Source organism: Bos mutus, chromosome 16, assembly GCF_027580195.1.
Source record: "Bos mutus isolate GX-2022 chromosome 16, NWIPB_WYAK_1.1, whole genome shotgun sequence".
NCBI classification, from domain to species: domain Eukaryota; kingdom Metazoa; phylum Chordata; class Mammalia; order Artiodactyla; family Bovidae; genus Bos; species Bos mutus.
This window is the reverse complement of record NC_091632.1, coordinates 6,193,560-6,207,552: the sequence shown is the minus strand read 5'-3', so window position 1 is coordinate 6,207,552 and position 13,993 is coordinate 6,193,560. Positions and strand designations below refer to the sequence as shown.

The following is a 13,993-nucleotide window of genomic DNA, read 5'->3' as shown; positions in this document are numbered from 1 at the left end:
CGCTACTGCGGCTGAGATTTGCTCTGAGATCGGGACGTCCCCGCCGCTCTCGAGACGAAGCGCACATCCGGACTGGCCCAGCTTCCACCCGGTGTGAGGGAGGCCCAGCGCCTAGATGAGCCCGAGCAGCGCCCCGTCACGCCCCAGGATACACCTGTCACAAAGCCACGCCGACCCCAGCCGCCCGGCCCGGAAGGCCCGCGCCTGCGCAGTGGCGTCCGGCGCCGGAGGCCGCGCCTGCGCCGAGCGAGTGCCGCAGGGACCGCGCCTGCGCGGTGCGAAGAGGCGGCCCCGAGCTGCGTGTCGCCGCCGAGGGCCCGGGTGGTGGCTATGGAGGCCCCGGCGCCGCCGAGCGACCTGGTATCCGAGGAGGGCCGGAACCGGAAGGCGGTGCTGTGCCGGCGCTGCGGCTCCCGCGTGCTGCAGCCGGGCACGGCGCTCTTCTCCCGCCGGCAGGTGAGGGCGCGGGGAGGCGGGGGCTGTGGCGGGCCTCGACCCCGTCCCGTCCCGCCGGGGCCGCACACACCGTGGGGCCCCCACGCCGGGCTGCGCAGACCGAGCTCCGCGGGGCCTGGGCCGTAGTTCCTCAGGCCCAGATGTCGGTGTCCGTGGTCCTGTCGCGGCCTCCTGCCTCTTTCCCCGCGCGCCGCCACGCTCCGCGGGGACCCGGGGGAGGGAACGCGAGGACCCGGGAGAGTGGGCGCCGGGACCCGGGGAGTGGACGCGGGGACCTGGGGGGAGGGGACGTGGACGCGGGGACTGGGCGAAGTGGACGCGGGGACCCGGGGGAGTGGAGGCGGGGACCCGGGGAGTGGACGCGGGGACCTGGGGGAGGGGACGTGGACGCGGGGACTGGGGGAGTGGGCGCGGGGACCCGGGGGAGTGGAGGCGGGGACCCGGGGAGTGGACGCGGGGACCTGGGGGAGGGGACGTGGACGCGGGGACTGGGCGAAGTGGACGCAAGGACCGGGGGAGTGGACGCGGGGACTGGGCGAAGTGGACGCGGGGACCCCGGGGAGTGGGCGCGGGAGGAAGGGACGGCAGGCGGGGGACGTCCTAAGGGCACGGCCAGAACCCGCGGAGCGCTGGCTCCAGGTCGGTGAGCCCCTCCCACGTCGTGAATCACCGGGAGTGTGGGTCTTGCGCTACTCGGACCCGGTGCCCTGTGCCCGCTGCCCAGAGAGCGGTGGAGGGTGGACACAGACCCTGGGTTTTAAGTGAGGGAGTGGGGCTCTCGGCCCTCACAACTAACTAAGCCCCACAGTCCGTGTTCTTTTTAAGTCCTGTGAACAGTTTCTCTATAAAATGTTCTCTGTCCTTTGGTAAAACTCAGAGGTTTCAGAGAGGAAATTACAGTCACAGAGAAAAGAAACATTCACTGAAGAGCTTGAGAGACTGCAAAGGGCAGTAAGTTAAGAACAGAGTCACTGCTTCCTTACACTTTTTGAGGGGACGGGTGGTCAGGGCAGGAGAGCCAGAGGAGGTGGGCTGGTGGGAGAGAAGGGGAGAGCCCGTGTGGGTGGCAGTGGGCTGTTCTCCAGCTGAACGGGCACCTCACAGGGCCCAGCAGGCATTCTCCTGGCCTCCATCCCAGGGGGATGAGAACGAGTTGGCACCAGAGTTCAGTGCATCTTGGTTTCTGAGAGCCGAGACCCAGAAACAGCCCAGGGCCTCCCAGGGGTGACCAAGGAGCTGCAGGACAGCCGTGCCGTGGGCACCACGACGTGGGTGACTCTCCAGGGAGCTCTGCTGAGTGAAGAAAGCTGGTCCCAAAAGATTACTACTGTATCATTCCGTTTGTGTGACATTTTTGAATTTTAGAGATGGAGAACCAATGAGTGATTGCCAGGAGGTAGGAAGGGGAGGGTAGGTGTCAGGGTGAGTGTGGTTGTAAGAGGATAGGCGGATGGTGGTGATGGCGGCACCGTACTGTGAATGTCCTCAATGGCACCAGACAATCTTATGTTGTGTGTAGTTACCACAGTAAGAGATCAGGAACCAAAGTGGAACATGCTGCCTCTCTCTAGGCGGCCTTGCCCTGGTTCTTGTCGCATAACAGAATTGCCCCAGACCCTGACTTGAAACCATTTTGGTCACAAATTTGGGGATTGGCCAGGCCCAGCTACGTCTCGGCTGTTCCACTGGGGGTCTTTCACGGGACAGCCATCAGAGGGGCCGTCTCAGAAGCCTGCTCACGCCTGTGTCCACCTGTGGGCCGGGAGGATCCCAGCGTCTGGAACAGGCTGTGGTGAGCCGCTCCTCAGTTTCTGCCAGCGGTCTCAGGGAAGCCACAGTTCAAGCTCCAAGAGAAACCTGCAAAAGTGGCCCCGCCTTCCCTCACCTCGCCTGCCCGCCTCCCCCTCAGCCCACCAGGCACAAGGAGGGAGGCAAGGTGTCCGAAGCTTGGGAGGACTGTCAGAGAATGTATGGACATGCTTTAAGAGCACCACAAGTACTTACTGAAGGGACAGTTACAAAAAAGGTTAACAGATGGTTGGATGGCGTCCCCAACTCTATGGACATGAATTTGAATAAGCTCGGGGAGTTGGTGATGGACAGGGAAGCCGGGCGTGCTGCAGTCTGTGGGGTCGCAGAGTCTGACACCACTGAGCGACTGAACTGAACAGAAGTTCTTTCTGTTTTGTAACAGTTTTTATCCTCAACTGCAGCATAGCACGGGCTCCCCAGGTGGGGCCAGTGGCAAAGAGTCTGCCTGCCAGTGCAGGAGACGTGAGAGGCTGGGGTTCAATCCCCAGGTCGGGACGATCCCCTAGAGGAGGGCATGGCAGTTCACTCCAATACTCTTGCCTGGAGAATCCCATGGACAGAGGAGCCTGGAGGGCTACAGTCCAGAGGTCACAAAGAGTTGGACACGACTGAAGCAGCTTAGCGTGCACACGCACACACACACACACACACAGAGTGTAGCATGCTTGCCAAGTTTTCTATAATGAGAATGTATTTTTATAAAGAGAAAGAATATTTTATATTTAAAAGGGTACTGTGGATAGTTAATGAAAAAAGCACAAGAGGTTTCCCTGAGACATCAGCAGAATCTCAAGAGTTCAGTGCAGCTCAGCAGCCTGTCCAGGATCAGGGCGCTATCCAGGGTCACCACATGGAAGAAATCACAGGGATTGCGTGTATATATGCGTGCATGCATACACCAAGGCTCTCCTCGTGGGTGGGAGATGCGGAGATCCTGGAGATAACGGTCCAAATTCTAGTAGACTTTTCTTCCTCCTGTTCCTTTTCTAAATCCAGCATATTTGTAACAGTGATGGAGCAGAGTGAAGCCAGATACCCCGGGTTTACCCTGTTAGTAAACGTGTGATCTCTGCTCTGGATGGCGTGCTGTTGCAGGCACTGGGGATGTGCTCATGAACAGGAAAATTGACCTGGTGGAGGGAGACCCTGATAAACAGCTGAGCCAGTAAACAGATAAGATGGTCTCAGAGAACGATAAGCTAGGAGCAGCGTGAGGAAACTGGGGGTGACGGATACTTGTTATCTTGACGGTGCGGTCAAGGCTCGTCCCTGAGCGGTGTGTTGGTACCAGAATGTGTCCGGTTGTCCACTTGAGTTGTGTGTGTCAGTTACACCTCAGTCAAGCCGCTTTGAAAAATGCAGGCGTGGGAAGCTAGTCCAGGTCGTCTGGTTGGAGGAGACCCGAGGAGGTCACGCGTGAGCTGAGTGTTAGGGAGCCCTTGGGAGCTGGCAGGAAGGCTGGTGCATCGGGCCGGGTGGGTGGGAGCGGAGGAAGGCGGGCCCTGTGCGCCTGGGGAGGCCCCGGTTCCCCCCGCACCCAGGGCGCACTGTCCCGGCTTTCCTGAGAACCCCTGGGCGGGGAGCTCTGGGCCGCGGGGAGTAAGCCGGCCCTGGTCTGTGTTCTCCCCTGCAGCTCTTCCTCCCGTCCATGAGGAAGAAGCCGGCGCTGGCCGGCGGCGGCGGCCCGGAGGGCGACCTCCTGCAGGAGCACTGGCTGGTGGAGGACATGTTCACTTTCGAGAACGTGGGCTTCACCAAGGACGTGGGCAACGTCAAGTTCCTGGTCTGTGCAGACTGCGAGGTGGGCCCCATCGGCTGGCACTGCCTGGATGACAAGGACAGTTTCTACGTGGCTTTGGACCGGGTTTCCCATGAGTGACGCGGGGGTGCGGCTCCCCCCTACTATTAAAGCTTTCTCCAGGGACTGCCCTGTCGCCTGCTCTGCACTGACGTCCACTGTGAGCGCCACCCGCCCGTCCGGCCCAGGCCCACGCGCCTCCTTGTGGCCTCCGCGCGGGCGCTCGCTTAGGTCTCCTCCCCTCCGCTCTCCCGGCTCCGGACACGGTACTCCCGCAGATCTCCCCTCCCGGCCTCCCTCCCGTGCCGGGCTCCCTGTCTCCACTCAGGAGTTAGCCACGGTCCGCCCTGAGGACACGTGACCCAGAGCACTCACGACGGTGCTGACCACTGAAACCTGCCTTTGGGTCTTGTTAAGGAAAGCGCGCGAGCACCTCAGAGCGACTTGTGTGGCTGACTTTGTCTACAGTAATTTATTCTCTAAGAGTAAAGCATTTCCAGACTGCAGGATTCCAACCACCCCTCAGAAGTACCTTACTTTGGATACACATCTGAGACCACCTCGGGGGTTTCTCCTGGGGCTGATGGAGACTTCACTGTGCAGGCGGCCATGGCTCCCCTTCCCTTCACACCCTGCTGTGGTTTCTCTCTGGGGAAGCTCATCACTGCTGTCAGTGAGCTGCACATCAGCTGTGCGCTCCTGTCTGCCGGCCACGCCAAGGAGACCCCGGCCCTGGCTGTGCACTTGGCATCTCCCGGGATGAGTGGAGAGGGTGGGGTGCTGGGGGTGGTCTTTGCCGTATCTCGCACGGCTTTCTGTGTGTTTTTCCTGGACTTGTAACCCTTCCCTGGCACCTAGGGGAGACGACACAGTCCACACACAGCTGGCTCAGCAGGACTCTGCAGGGGTCAGACCTCCGTCCAGTGCCTCTCATTGTGGTGGGGCTGCTTTGACAGTTCGATGTTCAGCACCCTTCTCGGTTCTGCCATCTCTCTCTGAGATGCCTCACTGGCTCGGGAGTCCGTGAGGCCAGGTTCCCAGCCTCCTCCTGCCTTCCCTGCCTCCGAGGCTCAGGAGACTAGAACGGGAGCGAGGACTCCATGGAGACCTTACAGACATTCCTTTCCCCATTTTCCAGCCGCTTTCTCCCTCCTCCCCCCAGAACTTACCCTAAGGGCCCCCCACTAAAGTGCAGGCCTTGGACACAGTTTTGCAACCAACCTCTCACCTGGGCAGGCGGCTTCAGTCCCCGGCTGTAGACTCACAGGCTCTGGAAGATTTGCAGATGGGCGGTCAGGCGTCCGTGACTGTGGCATTTTGCAGAAAAACTGCACATCCCCTCAGGTCAGAAGGGACAAACCACGTAGATGCCTCTGGGCACATACAGCCCCTCAAATTATGAGCCAAAACGTGGGCAGTGTTTTTTAAATTGGACCTTTCCTTAATCACAGAAACGGTGTACATTCATTGCAGATAAATACAGATGCGTGTATAAAGTTGTCTTTAATCACTCATACTTGCACCGTCCAGAAACGGCCGACGATAATGCGGTGTACATTCCTCTCAGTGGTTTTCTGTGTGTACTCATGTAGGATTTTCAAAAACAAATACGAGGTCATATTGTACTCTCATAACTTACTTTTTCCATTTAACAAAATACGGGCTTCCCACGTCAGTAAACGTCCGCTCTGCCTCCATCATGTTGAGTCGTTACCTGTACTTCTGTGCTGTAATTTGTTTAAACGATCCACTGTTAGACTGCCTCCGCTTTCTTGTAAATCATGTGATGTCAGTTGACTGTCCACGATTTCCTATTATTTCCTCGTGCTCGTGAGCCGTGGGCTTGCGGTGGGGGGTGTCCCCGGGCTCCGCTTCCTGACTCGGTGCCCCGGAGCGGCGGAGCCCCTCAGCCTCCTGCCCGGCAGTTCCTGACACTGGGTATTTATTATCTTAAATGAACGTGTTGCTACTGTAATGGGAGGAAAAATAGTGTCTTGTTTTAATTTGTGCTTATTTCTAATGAGTATTTTACATACTTGTCATTTGTGTTTCTTTTTTTGAGAATTGCCAAACGTTCCTCCAGTAGCCAAAAATATAGTTGTTTCTCTGCCTTTTCAGCTTGATTTGAAAGAAATAAATGCATTTAAGCAGTGGCAATTAGATTCCTGCACATCCTTGGGCTGAATATAGAGGTTGAGACAGAAAGGAGGGCTGAAACCTGTGCCTCAGGACCATCCTGGGGTCTCTCGGCTGAATAACCAACCCCTGGGTGTCTGCCGTGACACGGGTCATCCTGCGCCACACACACGCACACGCACAGCCCCGGCGTGGGTGCCTTGACTTAGGGAGCCCAGCACTGAGCCTGATTATCGGCTGCAGCTCTTGCGCTGGAGCAGCGGGTTTTTCCAAGGCCTTCCTGTGTTGACCCAGAATCGTATGCGTACTGACGTCTACACCCCTTTGCCTGAGGCTCCTTGAGTAACTCCACCCTGTGGCTGTGACGAGGACTTCTGCCTGGGTACCGGTGTACTCACCACCCCAGTGAGGTCAGTTCAGAAGGCTGCACACCGTATTGTAAAAGTCCTGTGGCAGCAGGGTGCTCACAGGAGTTTGGAGAATTACTGGACCAGGATTGCTGAGAAGACAGAGGCCCTGGGTGGTGGGCTTGCTGTGGTGGGCGCTCCCCTCCTGGGGGCGTTTCCCGTCTTCAAGGAGGCTGATGGGCAGTTCTGATGACTTGCATAGGTGGGATTAGGGCCTGCCAACAGGTGTGCCCCTGGTGACCACCCCTTACTTTGGGGTGAGGCCCCCAGTCCTCTGGCACAGGAGCAGGTGAGACAGAGTGGGGAGCAGAAGGCTCTGAGGGGTTGTAGCTCAGCCTCGAACTCTTGTCCTTAACGTTGGACTCCAATGATCCCAAGTGTTGGCAGGAGCCAACAAAAACCCTCTAGAGGAAAATGTCATCAGCTTAAACTTTTGAGTTCTTTCTACAAGCAATATTGCTAATTACTAATTTATTGCATCCTGAATGCAATAAAATGTGACCAACTGTATGAGACAAGATGATAACACCAATGAAACAAAGACTGTGGAACAGGCCCCTTAGGCTGGGGAATAGAGGAGCTTTCAGACCAAGACTGTAAAATAACTGCTTACTCTAAAGGTGATACCAGACGTGGCGGGGATGGGGGGGTGTGAATTCTAGAATCTTAAAATCCAAAACCAAAAGTAAGAGTTCACTGGAAGGTTATAATAGTAGATTAGATACAGCTGGAGAGAGAACTAGGAAACTGGAAACTGACAGTCTGCGAGCACACAGCACACAAGTGAGCTCAGGGGCCAGAGAACCACGCCCACAGCACACAGCACACAAGTGAGCTCGGGCCAGAGAACCACCAACCACAGGCCAGACCCATTCTAAGCAACATCTGATTTATTGGGATTCAGGAGCCTTCAAGTTAAGAATGGTTTTTGCCTTTGTAAATGGGCATGTAAATATCTACATAAAATTCTCACTTTTGCCTTAGCCCACAAAGTCTATTTATCTAGTCCTTAAAGAAAAAAGTTTGTCAACTCCTAACCATAACAATGTGAGATCTGGACCATAAAGAAGGCTGAGTGCCGAAGAATTGATGCCTTTGAACTGTGGTGTTGGAGAAGACTCTTGAGAGTCCCTTGGACTGCAAGATCAAACCAGTCAATCCTAAAAGAAATCAACCCTGAAAATTCATTGGAAGGACTGATGCTGAAGCTCCAACACTTTAGCCACCTGATATGAAGAGTCCACTCATTGGAAAACACCCTGATGCTGGGAAAGACTGAAGGCAGGAGAAGGGGATGACAGAGGATGAGATGGTTGGATGTCATCACCAACTTAAAAGACATGAGTTTGAGCAAACTCTGGGAGACAGTGAGGGACAGGGAAGTCTGGTATGCTGCAGTCCGTGGGGTCTCAGACACAACTGAGCAACTGAACAAAAAGAATTGTAACAATGTCAACTTATTCCTCAAACTGATGTATGTAAATTTAATAAAAGCCCTATCAAAAAACCCAATAGGTTTTGTGTGTGTGTGAAATTCAACAACTGATTCTAAAAGTTGTATGTAAACACAAAGGACTAAGAATAGCCAAGACAGTCATGGAGAAAAACCAGATGGGAGGATTTCTCTTTTCGAGAGACATGGTAGTTTGTCACAAGGGTAGAACAAAATCTCTTAGAAACAGCCCCATCTGTATGGATACTTGACTTACGACCAAGGCAGGGGCCATGGTCTGGAAGGGCAAGGTCAGGAGGACTTCAGCAAGGCTGGGAATGTTCTGCTTTTTAAGAGTCCGCATGGTGATTATGTCATAAGTTAAGCTGTACATCTTTTGTGCACTTTTCTAGTAGAAAGGTTTTTAAAAGAAAGCAGGGCTTCCCTGGTGGTCCCTTGGCTAAGAATCTGCACTCCCAGTGCAGAGGGCTCAGGTTTGATCCCTGGTCAGGGAACTAGTGACAGATTTCATTTTGGGGGGCTCCAGAAAGAGGACAGTGAAAAAGTTGGCTTAAAGCTCAACATTCAGAAAACGAAGATCATGGCATCCGGTCCCATCACTTCATGGGAAATAGATGGGGAAACAGTGGAAACAGTGTCAGACTTTATTTTTTGGGCTTCAAAATCACTGCAGATGGTGATTGCAGCCATGAAATTAAAAGACGCTTGCTCCTTGGAAGGAAAGTTATGACCAACCTAGATAGCATATTGAAAAGCAGAGACATTACTTTGCCAACAAAGGTCTGTCTAGTCAAGGCTATGGTTTTTCCCTTGGTCATGTATGGATGTGAGAGTTGGACTGTGAAGAAAGCTGAGCACTGAAGAATTGATGCTTTTGAACTGTGGTGTTGGAGAAGACTCTTGAGAGTCCCTTGGACTGCAAGGAGATCCAACCAGTCCATTCTGAAGGAGATCAGTCCTGGGCATTCATTGGAAGGACTGATGCTGAAGCTGAAACTCCAGTATTTTGGCCACCTCATGCGAAGAGTTGACTCACTGGAAAAGACCCTGATGCTGGGAGGGATTGGGGGCAGGAGGAGAAGGGGACGACAGAGGATGAGATGGCTGGATGGCATCACCAACTTGATGGACATGAGTTTGGGTGAACTCCGGGAGTTGATGATGGACAGGGAGGCCTGCCGTGCTGCGATTCATGGGGTCGCAGAGTGGGACACGACTGAGCGACTGAACTGAACTGAAAATCACTGCAAAGGGTGACTGCAGCCATGAAATTAAAGGATGCTTACTACTTGGAAAGAAAGTTATGACAGACCTAGACAGCATATTAAAAAGAGACATTGCTGACAAAGGTCCGTCTAGTCAAAGCCATGGTTTTTCCTGTAGTCATGTATGGATGTAACAACTGGACCATAAAGAAGGCTGAGTACTGAAGAATTGATGCTTTTGAACTGTGGTGTTAGAGAAGAATTGAGGATCCCTTGGACTGCAAGGATATCAAACCAGTCAATCCTAAAAGAAATCAACCCTGTATATTCATTAGAAGGACTGATGCTGAAGCTCCAACACTTTGGCCACCTGATGTGAAGAGACGACTCAATGGAAAAGACCCGAAGCTGGGAGAGGAGGGCAAGAGGAGAAGGGGATGACAGAGGACGAGATGGTTGGATAGCATCGTTGACTCAATGGACACGAGTTTGAGCAAGCTCCAGGAGATAGCGAAGGACAGGACAGGGAAGCTAGGCACAGCTTGGCGGCAGTCCATGGTGTTACAAAGGATCAGACACGACTTAGCGCATACATGATGAACAACAGGGGACTGTATCCACGTGCTGCAACTAAGAGTTTGCGTGCCACAAGTTAGAGCCAGTGCAGCCAGATGAGTAAAGTAACCAATGGTCCTGTGCAAAGCCTACTTTTGTAAGCAGCTCAGGAACCACCTGCACAGCCTTGGCACTGGCTCAAGAATGACTGCTCCAGGGATGGCCCTACTGTCTCCCTGGCACCTTGATTCTTTGCCCCTCCATCAGGACAGTCTCGTGCCCACAGAGCCTGTCCACCTTCCCTGGCCCCTCCATTGCCCAGGCTAACATGTAATTGCTCTGAAGTGGGGGAGCATGGGGGAGAGATTGCAGGCCCGTCAGGATTCTTCAGAGGGCTTGGACACTAGACGTGACCCCAGGCCTTCCCCTCCAATCACAGGAGTATTTTGAATTCCCGAAGTGGGTATAAGTGGGGGGAGGTGAGAATAAATCAAGCAACCTCATCTTACCTGGAGTGAGGTCAGAAGGGGCACCTTTCAGGCCCGGTTTGCATCACCAGCAGGAAGAGGGAGATGGGGTATAGCTGTTTTCCCTCTGGCACAAGGCAGGACATTTCCCACACAGTTTTTCTCCTCCTAAGCCCAGTGAAAGCACGTCCCTCTCTGCTCTCCTGACGTGCCTGTGACTCACCACAACTTGCCTGTCCCAAGTTGCAATTCTCTGCTATTCCCGAATAAACCCATTTTGCTGGTAAAAATAACTGCCTTTTATTTTTGAGGTTGACAAGACAGAAAAAAGGAGATGGAAAAGTCAGAAATAAAAATCTAAACTTGGAAATAGATAATAGAAGTAAATCCAGATACCATGTAAAAGGACTAGTTTCAATCGGTGTGATGTAAAGAAGCACACTGTCAAGGTATGGGGGTGGGTGATCCCACATGTAACAGGAGGATGTTACTGTTTCAAATATATTTATAACTCCTGGGTCAGTGGAGGATGGAGAGGTTCTTAACAGGCTGACTCTCCCAGCAGGTGGGGTGCAGGCCAAAGAGGCAAAGGCAGATGATGGTGTTGAGTTCAGGGCCAGGCAGCCTCACACTGACCCTCGATAGGCCCACCTTGGGCAGAGCAGGGCTCCCCGTGCAAGTTGTTTCCTTCAGGGCAGTGATGGCCAATGGCTTGTGCGTCTGAGATTTGTACACATGAAGTTTCAGAGCACTGGCTTGAATTCCCACCCACTGTCCCCTTATCCCTTGACCAGAACATCCACTGTGGAGCTGGCAGCCTCAGAAACCACCACGGTTGAGACCAGAGAACACGCTTCATAGTTTCAAGTTCACTTGGGCGCCCTGGGCTTGAGCCCCTGAGCCACCAGGCATCTCATCTTTAAATAGTTTAGGGCACTTTCGGATGGCATGGCTAGGGTGTTGTGGGTAAACAGATGCAGGAAGCCAGGGGCACTGGTGGCCGACCCTGACTCTGTCTTCCTGAGCTCTACCAGCAGGAAGTCATCGCCCCTGAAGGTTTCCCGGGGCAAGAATCCAAGCCCAATCCACATACACGGTGTGCAGTCACCTGTCCACCAGGAGGAGGTGGCAGGAGACGACAGGTTAGAAGTCCTCTGGGAAGGGCCGACGGGCGGGGACAGGACAGGAGTCCTCTAAATGAGAAGGGGGCAGCAGTGAAGATACCATTGCGGGGGCCCAATCATCCTGTAAACGCCAGCCATTCCTCCCACACCAGGAAACGCACCCGCGCGTTGCACTAGGGTATTCAGAATTAGAACCGCATCTCAGAGGTCCCTCCGCTGGTCACCTGAGGAGAGGGGAAATGTGTGCAGGCCCGTCATCATGCAAACACCAGCACCCAGCCCTGGGGGAGCACGGCCGTGTCCCGCGGAGGACGCCGCGCGCGCCCGCCGGCCGGCTCGGGCCGCAGGTCCGCTGGGCTGCCGGGCAGCCTGGGCCCGCTCTCGGGGCGCTGCCCCCCTGGGCTGCAGCACGGCCCCCTCGGCCGCCACCCTCTGTGCCGCCGTCGGACCTCCGACCGCGTTCCCCTCAGGCGGCTCTCGCTCTCCGCCGGTTGCGAAGCGAGCCTCAAGCGGGCGACGCCCCTTCCCGCCAGGCCCGGTGGCGCCCGTGTGAAGACCTGAGGCGGAAGCCTTCCCAGGGCTCCAGCGGAGGGCGGGCTGGCGGACAGGACGCGGCCCGCGGCGAGCGGGGCGGCTCCGGGGGAGCGCGCGTGTTCCCAGGCCTCTCAGGGCGCGGTGGGGTCCGGCCCGCGGTCAGACCCGCGGTCAGAGGCGCCCCTGCCTCCGCCGTCGCGGCCCAGGGCGCGAAGCCCCTCCGCGGGAAGAAGAGCCCGGGCCCCTCAGACCGGCGCGCGGCCGGCCGGCGCCGCGAGGAGGCGCCCTGAGGAGGCGCCTTGTCCCGGCGCGGCGCCCCCTGGCGGCGGGGCGGGCGCGCGGGTGCGCCCTCTGCCGGCGCGGTGGCCCCCGCTGCCCTCCCCCGGACTAGCTCGTCGGCGCTGCGGGGCCGCCCGCCAGCAGGGGGCGCTGTGGACGAGCTCGCACAGCCGCCCAGCTCCGGGGGCTCGAAGGGCCCGGTCCCGGCGCTGAGCCCCTGTCCAAGGGCCCGGCTAGCAGCGCTCCGCCGCCCCACCTGCCCGGACGGGGCTGGCTTCTTGGTCTTGTCGAGCCCCGGCCCCTGGGCACTCGGAGCCCTGAGGGCCTCAGAGCGGGGGGCGGGGGCCCTGGAGGAGGGGCGCCGTCTCCCGGGACCGAGGCCCGCTAACACCCTGCGAGGACTGGCCTGCGTCCCCCCCCGCCGCGCCGGGGCCAGGCCGGCCCTGCCCGCCCGAGGGCACCACACCCGGCGATGGCGGCCTGGGGACACGGGAGGAAGACCGCAGCACCTTCAGTGAGGCCGGCGCGGCAGCGCGGAGCTGCGGCTGGCCCCAGGCCTGGAGCCCTTGGACCCGGGACAGCGGGTGCTTGGGGTCCCCCCGCCCAGAGTCAGGGGAGCTCTGCTTGCGGGAGACGCTCCTGGAACTGGGTGGGGGGGTCGGGACACTGAGCCTCTGTGAGACTGTTCAGGAGGGCCCTGGCAAACAGCGTTTCCTGAGTCGGGGTCACACTCAGAACGGAGGCTGCGGAGGACAGCGGATGTAAAAGCTGGACCTGGACTTCCTCGCCTGCCCCTCAGGCTCCTGAGGGTGCTCGCGGGTCCCTGCTCGGCCTGATGTGAGGCAGCCCGGGGTCCCGGCCACTTCTTCTGCCTCTCGGTACCCCCTCCCAGTCTCCTGCTCCAGACAACCCCTTCCCACCTTTCTGAAGATGTGTTGTAGGTGTTAAGCTGTGGCCTGGGCTTTCTGCACCAGCGTGTGTTCTTATCCCTATGGAAAGTCAGTGAGGCGCCCCTAAAGTAGGATGAGGTGTCTGTGAGCAGAGGGAGGGGCCTGTCAGGGCCCCTGAGTGCCCCTCACTGGCCAGGCAGCAGGCAGGACTGCTTAGACGTGGGCCTCAGATCCCTCATGCCCTGCCGTGGGCTCTGCCTGGGTCCTGGGGGACAGGAAATGAGGCCTGGTCTCCCGCCCAGATGGGGTAAGAACTGGCTCCATCAGGCACCTAGCCTGAGCCGCTGGCATCTGGTGAGGAAGTTGCAGCCAGCTGCTCTGCCCACGGCCACTGCATGGGGGAAGGGGGTGCCACAGCCAGCGCTAGATCCACCGGGTGCTGGTGAGTGGACACGCCCGCGGCACCTGCAGGACATCCACATGTCCGCAGCATGCTCTCTGGCCCGGGAGGCTGGACATGTGTGGAAGCATGGGAAGCCTAGGTTGGGCTGTGGCTGGTGGTGTCCACCGCTTCCCTGGGGCTGCCGTGTTCCAAGTGTGGATCTGGGGGTAGAAGCCTGAGCCGCTGGCCCTGCCGCGCTGGCACCTCACGTTGCCGCCTGACGTCTTTTGCAGCCTCCTCTGACTCTGATCTGTGTCTAGCCCAGCAGGTGGGAGGAATCAGCCTTGATGCTCTGCTTGTTCTTCGACGCCTGAGCACGGCTTTCCAGCTGGGAGGGGCTCCCACTGGCCTTCTGCCCCTTCTCCAGTTCCGCCCAACCCCTGCCCAAGGCCTGGAGAGTCGGGGGCAGCGGCTGGGAGCCGGCAGCTCATGCTG

The 13,993-nt window shown here is 57.1% G+C and overlaps 1 protein-coding gene across 1 annotated transcript; it reads left to right on the top strand.

The window, feature by feature from the left end:
- Positions 1–29: 29 nt before the first annotated feature.
- On the top strand, positions 30–6,223 carry RABIF (RAB interacting factor). Its single transcript, XM_070384649.1, has 2 exons — positions 30–456; positions 3,902–6,223. The coding sequence occupies exons 1-2, from the start codon at positions 331–333 to the stop codon at positions 4,145–4,147; spliced, it is 372 nt and encodes a 123-aa protein (XP_070240750.1). The 5' UTR covers positions 30–330; the 3' UTR covers positions 4,148–6,223.
- Positions 6,224–13,993: the final 7,770 nt, after the last annotated feature.